Source organism: Heloderma suspectum, chromosome 4, assembly GCF_057233095.1.
Source record: "Heloderma suspectum isolate Gila_16-S chromosome 4, 16-S_ref, whole genome shotgun sequence".
Taxonomy (NCBI): Eukaryota; Metazoa; Chordata; class Lepidosauria; order Squamata; family Helodermatidae; genus Heloderma; species Heloderma suspectum.
The window spans coordinates 193,865,930-193,881,851 of record NC_139461.1 but is presented as its reverse complement, the minus strand read 5'-3'; the positions used below and the strand labels follow the sequence as shown (position 1 = coordinate 193,881,851).

The 15,922-nt window shown below is 39.3% G+C and overlaps 1 protein-coding gene across 3 annotated transcripts in view; it reads right to left on the bottom strand.

The window, feature by feature from the left end:
- CDC14A (cell division cycle 14A) overlaps positions 1–15,922 on the bottom strand; it is an 83,482-nt gene that overhangs the window by 61,707 nt on the left and 5,853 nt on the right. For all 3 annotated transcript variants that reach the window (XM_084851747.1, XM_084851748.1, XM_084851746.1), the window contains exon 3: positions 5,126–5,201. In XM_084851747.1, the coding sequence (XP_084707873.1) occupies positions 5,126–5,201 (76 nt within the window). The remainder of the gene's footprint in view (positions 1–5,125; positions 5,202–15,922) is intronic.

Genomic DNA, 15,922 nt, shown 5'->3' with positions numbered 1-15,922 from the left:
GACAGAAACACCAAGACCTGAATAACTGAACCCCTAGAGATTGCTACAAGGAAGGTGCCTGTGACCTTCTGTTGTACTTTCCGTAGGGATGTCAAAGCCGCCATCTTCCATGCTCTGGACAACAAAATGATGATCACATGAAAGTTATGCTCATTATTTATCAGGCCAACCAGTTATGAAACTAGGCCCATCTCTACACCAGAAGATTTGAAGCCAATAAGGTATTTATGTATTAGGGCTATAAAGCTCTCAGGTGGTTTACAGAGTAGAATCATAAAACAATTAAAAATACAATTCAATAATAGTATTGACTGAACAATACAATCTAAAACTAGCAAAAACAACACAATATCATAATAAAACACCAGCAATGATTTAAAATTATCACTTAAAAGCTTGGTCCAAATAAATCAGAGAAAGCAGATGTAAACAGCCAGGTCTTTACACCCCATTTAAAAGCACACAAAGAGGAAGATACACAAACTTTCTGTGGGAGGGAGTTCTACAGTGATGGGCCACAATCAAGAAGGCCCTGTCTCTTGTTCCTGCCAGCCTGATGAACCTTATTGGCAGGTATCTGAGGAGGGCCTCAGAGGTGAATCTCTTAGAGTACCGTAAGTATTTACTACTGCGTTCAGCACACACTTATCCTGACATTACTTGCAAATTGGCTCACTAAATGCCTCTGTTACTAGCAGAGGTATTGCAAGAACTTGACTTTTTGAACACTTCTGCTCAAACAGCCAGCTCTGTTGCTACAAAGAGAATTGGGGAAAGTAGCGCACACACCCTCAAGGAAGCCTCCCACCCTGATCCCACCCCTCACCAGTCTGACACATGCTCCGGTGGGCTAAAGCCTGTGGTCCAGGCAGACAATGGTGGCTCTGGCAACTCCCTGAATGGAAGAGGCTCACCTAACCTTCCCCTCCCCTCTATTTACTTCTTTAAAAAAAGAAAATAGAAAGAAAAGACACAGTCAACGTCTTGATGCTGCAGGCAGAGCCACTGCTGTCTGCCTGGACCACAGGCTTTAGCCCACCGGGGTATGTGTGTCAGACGGGTGAGGGCTGGGATCAGGGCTGGAAGCTTGCTTGAAGGGGTGTGTGCTTCCTTCCCAATTCTTCTTGCAGCAGTAGAGCTGGCTGTTTGACTTTTTGAGCATTTCTGCTCGAATTCTTGCAAAACCTCTAGTAGTAACAGATATATTTAGTGAGCCAATTTCCAGGTGATATCAGGATAAGTGTGTGCTGAATGCAATAGTAAATACTTCAAAGGTTTATTGAGTTACTTAATTTTTTTAAATCAAACCTCAGATTATCCCTGGCTGAAAAAAAGACTACCAGATATAACTGATGTTGTTGGTCAAAAATTGACTGTCTATAAGCGATATGGTTGTTTTGAAAAACAAATTGGCATAACTGAACCATCAAATATTATAAATTTTGTTTAACATTTTTTAAAATTCATCTAGTGTAGTGTTGTCAGGTTTCCCACACGTGGAGTGTTTATTTTGAAAATGCCAGTGGCCAGGGATTATGGGAGCTGTAGTTCAACTCCGACAATCCCAAGCAGAAGGAGATGCCACAGCATCAAGATTCTGGCTGCACAGGGGAAGGAGGAGGGGGAGAACAGACGGCCTCTTCTATCCAAAGAGCGGCTGGAGCCATCTGCCTAGTTCCCAAGGTAAGCTTTTGTCCCACTGGGGAGAGCAGAACAGGCTGGAAGGGGAACAAAGAATTGGTCCATGGGGTTCTCCAACCAGGTATTTTTGACTTCGGCTCCCATCAGGCTCAGGCAGCATGGCCAATGGTCAGGAATGCTGGGCAGTGTAGTCCAAAATATTGGGAGGGCAACAGGTTGGAGAGGGCTGCTTTAGGAACATAAAGCAGCCTTCCTGTTCCTAAAGTTATTTTATGCATGGTTTGTTTGCTCATAAAAGCATCATTATATTTTAAAACTTTTAAAAGTAAACTCAGTTAGTAAATGTGTACTTATTGTATGAACAGATTAGAACTACATTAAGTGACTGCTACAGCATCAGAAACACAGGACTCTATAGAACAAAACCCAAGCTGTCAAGAATGCACAATTGTGACTCTACTCCCATGTTGGGAAACTGAGCATAAATGTCCACCAGTAAAATATTTTAGATCAATAATTTTAACAAAGAAAGAACTAACTATGCTGGAAATCTTACAGGGAAGATTTTTTTTTAAATTCCCCATGTCTTCATTATTTCCAGACATTTTACATCTCTAGTCTTCCTATAAAAGTGTTCTTATTGTTTTTAGAAATCATTTTGGGAGGAGTAAAGGCTGGGTAACAATATATAAATACTCCGTCTTAAATTCTAAAAGAAAATATTTCATAATCCAAAGCTGTTCAATTTTTTGGAAGCAAAAATGGTCCTAAGGGAAAAAAAAAAAAAAAGGGAACCCCCCCCCCTCATTTTTTCCCAGGCCTTCACATCACTAGTCAGAATATGCATCACTTCTTTTGTGCTAGCTAGATAGTTCTATAGTTGCTGTTTCTTCCATATAACTGCAGATGACCTAAGGTACAGAACTTCTTTGCTTCAAATAGATACGTTTTAAATAGCAACACAATTATTTCACATTTTACGTATTTCTAGCACTCTTCCTCCCTTCCCTTAAACTGGCAGATATCGTAGGCACAAGACCCACATTTATATTAAGAAACTGTCATATTAGGGGAAGCTCCATCAATTGCAAAAGGCCATAAGACAAGAGACCAAGCAATGCTTCATACAGGCCCCTGGCACATCAGCTTTTTGCATGACAGGGGATAAGAACCTTGGGCTTTCCCACTTTGCCACATGTGAAATGTGTCATCAGCCCCATATTTGTGTACATCTTTATGTGCATAGACACAGTCTCTATAACCTATCTGCTAGAAAAAAAGAGGTGGATGATCAGGCATACAAGGCATTCCCATACAGGGATGTATAAGGTTAATCACACTTGATGTTCACATCAAGAGGTGTGTGTGAGAGACTAAGGCTCATTCCTGGACCCCCACCATGTGTAGACAGGAAAATTCCGAACCAACCAAAACTCAAATAGTTTTAAATATTTTTTATATTTGTATCCATTGTATCCTACCATCATGTACATGGGAACACTAGGTTATATGCTCACAACAAGACTGGTTAATCAGAATGTATAACTTTCCCAAGGCCACCCAATGAGCTTTAGGGCAGAACAGAGACTCAAATCTAGGCCTCTCCTGTCCAGTGATCTTGTATCTTATTATAGCCTTAACATATGCCTAAAATAATTAAACTGTATCAGAAATACAAGAAAAAAATGCATTACTTCTTTTTGTATCACCAATTCTGAAGAGGAAGGCACACACACAAACACCCCCACCACGCTGAAGGATAGGTCTCATATATGGTAGTTAGAGGGTTGTGATAACAACCCCATATACTCCATAAGCAATATAAAATAGTTCATAATGGGTGGTAAAATACAAGGCATTTTAACAAGAAAATACTTTTACATATTTAAGATATGCAACCTAACTCTCACACCTTCCTCTCTTTCCATCCCTCCACCCCATTGGCATATATTCTGCACCAGCCTACCCCAACCTGGTGCCCTCCAGATGTGTTGGACTACAATTCCCAGCATCCCTCAGGCATCTGTGCTCCAATTCTTAATCAAAAGTTTAAAAATAAAGAGTATCTGGAGCAGTTAACATTTCAGATGCTGCCAACATTTTCACAGTAGCATTAGTTGTTACTAAATTGTTGACATGTTCTTCGAGACCTCTCCTATGTGTATGATCACATAGAGAAACTGAGCTGTCCATGTAAACCAAGCTGTCTCCACAAACAGAGCCATTATCATAATAGTGGCAATATTTGTAGCCGTTCAATCTCAACGTACGGCCTGGTCAACACTAAGCCTACCCAGTCCCATAAATGAAAGTGATTGTATGTATTAGGAAAAGCAGATTGGCCACATTAGTGAGCTAAAATCACTAGTACACTATAAACAGGATCCCTAATTCGTGTTTGAAGCTTTTAATTCCTCTAAAACATCAAATATATTCAGATACTTGCAAATAAAAAGGAACTAGTAATATAAATCCAAAATCTATTAGATGTAACCTTACTTTTGTAAGACTTCCCAGAGTTAGAGACTGTCTTTCTGGTTCCTTTTTCCTAAGTGACCGCCACCCGGGAAAGATTTTGGTGTCACAATAGAAAGTTCACTTTACACATCAGCTTGATGAGCAATGCAGGCACCATTTTGCATATGTTTGTGTAACCCTAAAACAGACCATGGGTTACAGAGAGGGTTGTTTACCCTCTCATAACCCACGCTCATTGGGTTAACATGACAACCCGCAAGGGGGGGTTGCATATTCAAAATGGCAGTTGCACATGCCCCATACCCTCACCATGAATGGGTGGTCTTGTCATGTGAACAGCCCCAGTGACTTGTATGTAAGGGTACTTTTGGGCAAGTGGAAACCACTTTCGCACATGCAAGACAGGCTCCCTGATTTTTGGCAGTCACCCCATCCCACTGCAATTATCCCACACTTTACTGTCCTGGAGGTTCTCCCATCTTTCAGGAACATAAGGGAGGTGGGCGGGGGGAGGAGGGGAGGGGTTGTAGTAGACAGAAGCGATCAGCAAAAATCAGGAAGGACCTATCTTGGCTGAGCTGAAGTGTTTGCTGGTCATGCAAAAGCACCTTTGGATGCAAGCCAATGTATTTATGGAATTTAAGAGCCACAAGAAGCTGTAATGGCAACCAGGCACACAGATTTCGAAAAGATTTAGTACAATATTATGGGTATCAGCCATAATAGACACAAATAGAATCTCTATGTGTAGGGACAGTACACTGAAGTTTTTCTTAGGTGTACTACAATTTACTTCTATGGCTTTATATTAGACAAACACTTTGTATTTAAGTTACTGACACAGTGGATCAATTTTCAGTTTCTCTATTCAGAGAGAAAGACCAAAGTTTTAGTGCATAAATTTAAGAATTCTGTTAATTATCATGTAACTGGCCGTCACCTGTAGCAGTTTGCTGGTCACATTTTAGTAAAAGCCTATATCTAGAAGAGAATATAAAGTTCTTACCTTTAATTTCTTGTTTAGTTTGCAGCAGAATCGATATACCAGAGCCACGTTTAAAGGTCCAAAATCTGCATAAAAACTATAAGGAATATATATCAATGGTCAAAATCCTTGTACTTTAACCCTTTTGAAAACTGATTTCTTAAATGATTTCTTAAAACTACACAAACTGAAGACTTTTATATAAAACTAAAGATGTTAAATTTCTGAAACTTTCCTGACAGATGTTTAGGGATTGCTCCAGGTCATGCTTATGTTCCTAACATGTGACTAGAGTCACCATATCATAATACATAAAGAAAATGTGCATTCTTTTCAGCTTCAGTTTTGTTCTATGGAGTCCTGTGTTTCTGGACTTGCTGTGGTTAGATGCTGTAGCAATAGGGATTTCTTTTTTAAAATGTTATCATTCAATTCTCCTCTAGAAAAAAAATATAATTCACCTGGCTTTTTTTTAAAAGGTAAAATTTGCTCAAATTCCAATTTGACCACAACCCCCCAAACAGGCAGCAACTAGGATATCTGTGCTATGACATCACAACTGCTTATTTTTCTTGGGTTGGGGGAGCACAGAGAACATTTCTTGTAAAAATATGTCCCAAAACAACCATGATTTTGTAAAATCCAAAAGTTAAAAATGGTGTATAGTGCCATTGTGCAAGAACACACCAGACTATTTGTGTGTATTCCTACAGAAAAGAAGGGAGGGAAAATATAAGTAGATGTTGTGATAAGAAAATTCTTGTTCAGTGACAAATTTGTGTTGTTTGTGTGTTAGCACCATTTCAACATTAGTACAAATATTATATATGTTTTTAATCTGCCCATATTATTATTTTTATGCATATTTTATTTGTCTCCCCATTTTAAAAAAGGTGCAACTGTGTGGAGAAGGGAGGGGAAGTGAACAGTGGCTGGTCAGTATGCCCATCCTTTTTGTCTTCAGCCCTGGAAATAGTTGAGAAGGACATCTGTCAGGGCTGTGAAATCTGCCTCCCCTCACTCCACCCCCAAGAAGAAGAAATGTGTTGAAAATACAGGACAACCATTATATTTAAGTGGTGCAATTCATGTCTTTGACATAGATTAAGCCTGTTCCCCACACAGGCCTCGTCTCTTAGCACTAGTAGCATAACTGAGAGAGCCAGTGTGGTGTAGCGGCAAGAGTGTTGGACTAGGAGATGGGAGATCCAGGTTCTAGTCCACCCTCAGCCATGGAAGCTCACTGGGTGACTTTGGGCCAGTCACAGACTCTCAGCCCAACCCACCTCACAGGGTTGTTGTTGTGAGGATAAAATGGAGAGGAGGAGGATAATGTAAGCCACCTTGGGTTCCTTGCAAGAGGGAAAAAGGCGGGGTATAAATGCAATCAATCAACTGCTTCTATCTGAGATTTGCTCCACCTATTGAGTTTCTTCTTCTTCCTGTCACTCAGCTGGTAGCACTATTAGCTCTGCGTCTAACAGCTGAGTGACAGGAAAAACTCACTAGGTGGAGTTTCCCCCAACATTTGGGAGGTGGGAACTGCATTCTGGCCATCGTTCAGCTGAAGTACAGACAGAATATCCCCAAGTGCTGCTTCCATCCTCATATGTCAGGTAAAACTGCACCTATTTAATTTCTTCCTGTCATGCACCCAGTGAGAGTCCTGTTCCCTCTGCCCCTTATAAGGAACTTGGTAGCCCCTTTCTTTTATGAGGTACAAGGCTGGAGGGTAGTAAAGGCCAAACAGCAGCACTGAAGTCTAGCAGTTTTGAGGTAAAAATGAAGCAAAATGAAGGAGGATGCTCTCAGGGAGAAGTAGTCACACTATTACTACCAAGAGGCTTATGCAGGGAATAGGTCTAATCTGCCTCAGACACATGAGTTACACCATTCAAGTATAAAGGCTGCTCTTTATTTTGAAGATATTCCTCCTTTGGGAGTGGGGGCGGGGGGAGGGAGAAGACAGATTTTAGTAGCCCCAACAGAAGCCTTCATCAGCTATTTCTAGTGCTAAAGACAAAAAGGGTGGGAACATTGATCACTCTCCACACACTATGTTTTTTTTAAGGGGGAGAAATAATTAAAATACGTTTCTCCCCTATGCTAGCACTCCATATAATAGGGGGAGGGGAGAGAAAGAGTGTGTGTGTGTGTGTGTGTGTGTGAGAGAGAATTTGAGTTATAAAACCAACTCTAATACTAACCTTGAAGTCTTCACTTCCCTCATTTCCACTCCCATGTAATCCTCATTGCCAGCAAAGAAAAATGCTATCATGCAGGAATCTATGCACAATATCCAATAGTGTCACTCTGCAAACTCAAATAGCACTAGCAGAGCTCTGCTGAATCTTTCCATTGTGCAAGCGGTTGCCCATTACGCTTGCACAACCAGTTGTACAAGGTTGTGCAATCAGCTGTGTAAGCAACTGTAAAACCGGTTGCACAAGTTAATGTACAAACACTTGTGCAAACGTAACTTTAGTTGGATTCTTCTTTGCACATAGTTCAGAACCTAGTTTCCACTAGCGCAATGTCATTTGCACTACCAGAATGACACAGGTAGATACTGCCCTACAAACGGTAGGTTTCCTGAATTTCCTTTAACAAATCCTTTTCAGCCATTGCAATGAATCAGTGCAAAACAAGCCGCAAACCCAGTCAATCCTATCTACACACTGCAGGAGAAAGGAGTGGGGTTGAGCACTGTCATAATCACGTAATCGAAATGGAGGTTGTTTTTGCTCTGCCAGGGTAATTTGAATCTTTAAACAGGTTTTTAGAACATAATGCTTCATGTAGGACCCCAAACAAGTGCAACATTAACTAATGATGAAGTGTTTAATGGAGTAATACTACTAAAAATGCAATGTGAGATTTAGGAGAAATCCCTGTTATGAATGTAGTTCTAAAACACACGAGATAAAAACTGTAGGTTAGCCACCATGGACACCACATGTGACAGAATGACATGAAGGTTATTTATTTATTTATAATATTTATATACCACTCCACATCTAAGCAGATTCCAGAGTGGTGAACAATAAATGGTAAAAAGAATAAAACACCATATTAAAAAACCCAAACTGAATACCAATAAAAAAACATGCCTGGTCAATCAAAGAAGGCTTCTGGAAATAAAGATGTCTTCAGCAGGCATCGAAAACAACACAATCTTGGAACCTGCTTGACCTCCAGAGGCAGGAAGTTCCACAAAAATGGAGTCACCGCAGTAAAGGCTCTATTTTGGGTGGACTCCAACCAGGCCATACGTCCATGTGGAGCATCGCACCTATGATTTTCCTTTTTTTCAAAAAAGAACTCACTGTTACAGTTTTTAATAAAGTTCCCCATTGGGCACAGTAATAAAGCTCACAGTTGGGGAATGCTGCCTCTGCCATAAAACCTTTTACCACTGCCACCAAAAGGATCTATACCTAAAGAAACTCAGTAGCCTGGCTCCTATGGCATAGGTGTGGGATTGACATTACCACGAGAGACAAGCTTTCAAAATGAACAAAAATTAACATGTTTATTAAGATGACTTTAAAAAGGGACTAAAATGTCACTGTTTAAATAACAAGTTGAGATTGCTTAAAGATTCCTAAATTAAATATACTTGATTACCATTCTTAATTAAGTAGAGAGTCTTCCCTACCTAAATAAGCTCTCAATAGTTTTTCCTTCAGATGTCCCTAAACTCTACCCCAACCAATTCTTCACAAACAGGAACAGATGCTGTACGTGAGTATGCTTCTGCTCCCAGCTCTTCCTGCTACTTTTGGCTTGTAGGATGATTCAGAGACTATTTGCTAATATTCCCTCTCTGGTCAGGCATAAAATAGGAACCTAAAATGTATTATGTATAACTCAGTTTGCTCATAAAATCTCATGTTTCATATTACATTTAAAAGTATAGTTTGAAATTTACTGAGTTGACTTTTAAATGTTTTTAATTTTAATAATAATTTTATGATCAAACCAATGCATTTTATGTTATAAAGAATCTTTTAAAAAGTATTGCGTATTTTCTGTTTTGGCATTGCGTTTGTTTTTTCCTGAAATTGCCCGGAAAAAGCCCATTTTCCCCCCATGACTTCAAAGTTTCCAAATATGTTACAGCTCCAGCTAACATGAAGAAGTGATATATCTGTCAGGATTTGAACTCATCTTTCATTCCATATTGCAGCATTAATCAAATACAAAATTCCAGCTCAAGTCTTAGAATATGTTTCCTACGATTACAACCCTCACTGCTTACAGTATGTTGAAGAGAAGAAATGTGTGTAAAACAGTGATCACGGTCTCCTGGGATTTATGCTTCATTGTTTCTAATTATTGGTCTAACTGGAGATGTAATAGTATGTGTTAATATGTTCATTGTGGTAATATCAAAAAAGCTAAGATTGTAATAAATAACATTCTTTTAATGAAGGGATTCGACATAGGTTGACATACAGATGAAGTGTTAACAGCAACAAAACTGAGACACTGAAGCATTCTGATTGATACAACAAGTGCCAGTGTTTGTCTCACACACCTATACCCTGTTTGATGGAGCTGGCAACAGTTGCTAACGTCTCTGGTAGGCATGGCACACTTCCTGCCTTTGAAGTTTTTAATTTGTTACTGTATTGAGATCATGACACTGGAGGAATAAGGCACCAATTTGCTCAGAAGCAAGCAGTGGTTCCTATGGTAGCCATCTTGGCTGACTATTAGATCAACCTACAGCACAGTAAGTAGGCACAGCATACTATTAAGTGATGAGAAGTGGGAATGAAAGTATTAAATGGACAGTGTATTAGCTGGGTGGGTAGGGGTGACAAAAAGGGACTGCATTTGCTTATTTTTGCCACTCAACACAAAAGGCTAAGATTGTGATTATGATCTTGCTGCAGCATTTAACCTTCAAAAACGTAGTATCAACTTTCTTGCAGTCTCTTACCTGAGAAATATTTTAAGATAGTCTGGTGAAAGGCAACTTACAATATGGAACATTAATAGTCTGTGGCTACAATCCAAACTAAACTCAGGGAGTTGGATCCAGATTTAATCATATTCAGAGAAGACTGACTGAAATCAGTCTGGGACTACACAGCCAATTGTATTTAGCCCCATTGATTTCAATGGGTCTCCTCTGACTGAATCTGAATCTAACCCCCTGTATTTATTTCTGAACGAACATGCATAGGATATGTTCATATGAAAATGAGTGCAACCATAGCTATTTATTGGGAATATGTTTTTTCCTGACACAGACACCCAAAGAGGTTTAGGATAAACATTCTATGAAAACACACAAGTGTTTTCATTAAAGTGTTTTTAGAATCTTAAGGTTTATGATGTGTGACATGCTGCGCACATCAACATTCAATTCAATAATTCCATGAAATATTTGCCCAAACAAAACGTTTATCATATATGCAGATTAGCTGCTCTATGATGTTGGAGATGTGGGTAAACTTTCATTTTCAGTTCAAACGCAGGGAGGCACATTCAGCTATAATGTAACTGTAGCTTGTCACTTCGGTGTTATTGGTACTTTACAAGTGTCAAAGGTAAAAAAAACAAAAACAAGAGTAAGAGTTAAAAAAAAGATATCTGTTGAAAAGACAGGTACTTGCTCTATGGCAACATAATCTTTGAATTAATCCAAATCTTACTACAGACAGGAGCACATAATGTAGCCCATTGTCATATATAGTTGCTTTTGCATCTGTTCAGAGTGTTTGCGCTTCTACAACACTTGCAAAGTCCAGTAACTAAATAACAGATGTGACAGATTTTAGAAGGAGGAAAGAGACCGCATTTTAGTAGAGAGGCACACAAGAAGTCAAGGCCCTCATGAGCTACCTCAAACTGAAACAGATACAGACCAACTACTAGAGAATATGTTAGCTAAATGAAAGCCTATTGTGCACTAACCAGTCAAGTGTGATATGCCAAGCCTAGATCAGCTTGCAAAGAACAAAACAAGAGCTAGCATTCTTCTAGAAGAATAAGCCATTTGCCAGTTCCCAACTCATTAATTAATTAAAAGTCTAAGTCAGCCTTGTGTCTGTCAATAATTTTTTCTCCTTTCTTTTTCACCATCTTTATTACAAGGTAAACATTACAAAAGTAGTACCCTTGAGCAGGACAAAGACATATAAGAGACACCTGCCAACTTAACATGAAGAATAATTTTCAATAAATTAGGCTTAAAACGTATTAGTTGGCTTCTCCAGCTTTTATTTTCATTTGGCAATATACAAGCTCATTCATTTTTCTTGGCAGGACAGGTTCTAATGTTTAATCATAAAATGTTTAATTGGACTTGGCACAGCTACTGTAGAGAGTTAAAACAGCTGGCATATGAGACATGGCTTTTACAGTACAAATTTGAACCTGTTATCAAAGCAATCCTGCTACAAAAAAAGCAACTGCTGTTTATTCCTACAACAGGAAACACAGGAAGAAGTTTCATGTAGATCTGTAAGATTTCAATTATCAAATTTTGATCCATGAACTTTTTTTCATTATGTGAAAAAGTGTCAGATGATAAGTACAAGTATAGCATACAGGAATAGTTCAAATTGAGTCTTTTGAAAAGAGGCAGGACAGAAGCTTTAACTATTTTAGGGAGTAATCCTAAAAAAAATACAAATAAAAATACTGATTGCGCCCTCAATGACTGTAAGCCCCCAAACTCAGAGGCTTCCTAATCATCCAATGTGGGATGAGAAGTAGCAGAGGCAATCTTCATCTCCCCGTTCTCTCACCCTGCATATTTCACTAGATGGGCTTTTTAACTCATCTAGTGATGGTGGTTCAGAAGGGGAGGGAAGGAGGTTGGCAGAGACTCAGAGGAACTTGTATCCTGGCATCTCTAGTCTCCTCCCCTCCCTTCCGAGGTTGGAGAGCTGACTCTGACCTTGGAGGGTGAAAACCCCAGTATCATATGCCCCTCCAGACAATGTCTAGGGGTCATAGGAATGCTCCCTTAAAGACTTATTTATTTTTTTAAAATTATATACTACTGTTTATATAAATTTCACAGCAATGTACAAGAATGTAACACAATATTATACACAATAAATATCAGTTAACAGTAAGAACAGAAGCACAGCACAGAAAACAGCAAAGCATGGCAAGTCAGTGATTTCTGAAAAAGGAAGTTTTAGAATCCAATCATATGCTTGCTCAGAAGTAAAAGTTACCTTAACACTACCTTCAAAAAGACAGTAGGGAGGAAGCTGTATGTACCTTTCTGAAATTCTCTTTCAAGAACATCTAGGCTACTACAGAAAAGTCCCTGCTCCCTTTGTAGGGTATTCTACTCTACGATGGAATTTGATCAGAAAATCTTAAGAGGTGGAGCTTGTATAGGAGATGCTCCCTGGAAAAAAAAAAAGGGGGCAGCTGCATTCTGTACTAGCTGAAGTTTCCAAACAGTCTTCAAGAACAATTCCAAAATGAAATACTTTATCTTTCTGGAAGTCAAAGTAAGTTTGATTGGCATCTTGATCCAACAATTATGCATAGCTGTTATGACAACTGGACTATGTTTACAGGACTACCCTATGATGGGCAAATACATCTTTGGTACCATCAGATGAACAATTACTTAAATTGCACCAGTGAACTTGCCTTCATGGTGGCTGAAACACTATGGGGATGATGCATCAGGAATTATGTCCCAGAACAAACACCAGAACATCCAGATGATCCTTAGATGCAAAAAAAAAATTAAACATCAAGAAGACAGCTAAAGTACTTTAAGTAATAATAAATGGATGACTTCAGCTTTCCTCAAGTTGATCAGGTCAATGTAATTTTGGACATATTTAGGATAGAGAGATAAAACTTCAAGATACAGATTTATCTTGCAACAGTTATAAAACCACAAAGAGAAGAAAAGACAACTCAGACTGCCTAATTCTCTGCCTATGCCATCTGCCTTCCCACAATTCTCAATTCCAGATAGGCCAGATCCACTGAATTTACAGTCATCTGGCAAGTTCTAGAGTTTTCTCCAGTGCCAAAGGGCTTCTGCTATCAGTATGGTACAGTATCATGAGGCTTCTACATATGTAGTCTCAACTTATGCAGCCTGTAATGTCAGAAAAGCCTTACAGGTGCACAGCAGAATCTGCTGGATTATGCTAAGAACATTTTCCAGTCCAATCCTGCAGTGATCCAAACTGCAGATCTGCTGTTAACTATACTTTGATTAACATCTCTGAAGAAAGGCAACACTTCATTCAAACCTAAGACATGCCTACGATCTGGTCAAGAAAGTAACACCAAAAAGTATTGAAAACAGGAGCCATACCAATATCAACAATATGAAAAGAGTCTTGCCTTACTCTCCAAAAGAGTATTTTAATTTTAAAATCTCTCAAAAATGAAATAATTACTTAAACCTAAAAAGAAAAATTAAGGTCGTAAATCTCTCCAGGAAGCATACAGATGTATAAAATCACTATGAGGATTAATAACATTTATACTACCAATTAAAAAAGTATAGACAAGTCTGTAGCTGCACTAAATCTCTTCTTTTTAAAGTTTCAAATCTTTAAGTGCACACACTCTGGCAAGCCAAATATAAATGGGTAAGACAAGCCAAGAAGGAATTTGAAGAGCATATTTCTTAAGATATTAAAAAATAAACATTTATTTAAATACATCAGAAACAGTAAGACGAGAAATAGTATGACTATTAAATAACAGTAAGTTGTAACTATCAGAGGTAGAAGTTTATTTATTAAATTCATATCTGCCAAAAGTGGCCCTCAAGGTGGCTAACAATAATAAAGCCAGCCTCCTTTCCAAAGAAGTGGAAAGCAATCAATGCAACACCATTTTATTAACAGGATCCAGAAAATTATTATATATCAGCCCCACTTCTTTCCCGAGTAAATTTCTAGAAAGCGTGACCAAGGCTAGCATTATCGAAGAACAACTGTTGCTGAGGTATAGTCTCTGGGAAAGAAATTGTACTTCAAAAGACCTTTAGGAAACTAAGTAGTCATAGGGTGAGAGGAAAAGTCCTCTTAGGGTGCAATCCTAACTAGACAGGAGGCCATCTCCGAAGTCAGAGGCAACCGCCTATCCTAAGCAAGGCAGGAGAGGCATGGGGGGGATCGTTCCCTCCGCACCTCTCCTGCCTTGCTATTTTTCGCTAGACAGCTGAAAACAGCAGGGGGGCCGACCAGGAGAGGAAGCTGCTGTATGACACATTGGATGTGTCGTACGCGCAGCTCCGCTCTCCCCGCCCTGGAATGCCCCCCGGAACACCTCTTTTCAGTTGCTCCGCGCTCATCTTCCGAGTGCGGAGGATGGGGGTTCTCCATGCTGCCTTGGAGGCAGCGCGGAAGAGGGGGGAGGTCAGATTTCTGGGAACCGACCTCAGAGCGCAGGCTCCGAGTTCGGTTTCTGGAAAACAGCACAATCTATGGCCCTCTAGACAGTGTCTAGTGGCCATAGGATTGCTCCCTTATAGATTATTTTTACCTTCTTGTTAACACCACCACCCACACACACACACACACACACAATGACAGTTTCACAATGGAGGAAGTAGATAGTGCAGTCCCTCAACAATATGTACTGGGACTAGTGCTGCTTAATCTTTTCATCCTTTATATGGATTTGGGGGTGAACAACATGATACCCATGTTTGCAGATGCCTTTAGATTTTTCAGGATGGTGAAATTCCAAGCTGCAGAAGAGGTTCAAAAGGATAGCTCCAAAAGGATCTTTCCAATTTGATGACTGGGTGCAAAAAAATGTGAGATAAGCTTCAATTCATATGAGTACAAAGAAGCTCACAAAATCTCAACAACATTGGGATGTAAATGTTTTTCTGGGTAGTCACAATCAATCTGGTAGGTCATAACAGATCATTAAAAGCATTAGTTGGTAGCAGGGCTGGTTGTGTACAAATTTAACAGTAAGAAAAGAGTGAAAATGCATCTTGATGTCATTATATAAATCTATAATGTGTCCCATTTAGAATACTGTTACAGTTCTTGTTGCTGTATTCAAGAAGGATTAAAGTTTGAAACAGTAAACAACTAAAATGGTCAGGGGGTTAAAGCCCTCTGATGAAAGCTTTAAGAGGGTGAGAGTTTTTAGTTCTAAAAATGACAACTGAAGGGATCACATGGAGAGTCATGTCTGGAGAAACCAGACAGATTTTTCTAAAGAGTACTCAAACTTGGGGTCATCTAATGTAGTTGACTGGAAGTGGATTGAGGGCATGAAGAAGGAAGTAGTTGTTTGAACAAAACATAATTAATGAATGGAATTCCTTACCACAATGGCCACTGACCTAGATGGCATTAATACATTAAACGAATTCACTGAGAAACAGGACTATCAATTGCTGTTAGCTTTGACAGCTGAACAGAAATGTCATGTATTACAAGGTCCTCGGTGTACACAATAGGAGATGGCTGGCATCATATTTGATTGGGAGATTCCCAGAAACATCTGGTTGGCCACTGATTGAAACAAAACTCTTATTATTAGATTGTTCTAATTCATCACCAGAGTTCTTATACACTTCTGTAGCATGCAATAATTCTGATGAGGCAGCTGACAACTGTGATCATATAGTGGAACAGTTTTTAGAAGAAAGTGGGAAAGGCTAGTCATGTGGTGGCTAGACTAGAGGAGCCTTATATGGAGATGCCTGCGTTATCTACGGATTCCAGGGTGTTCCCAGGAACTCTATTTTAGGTATGTACTTTGAACAGCCACCATCACCTACCAGTTATACCAAGTCGGGTAGGCCACCTGATATTTACAATATTTGTCTAAACTCCATTG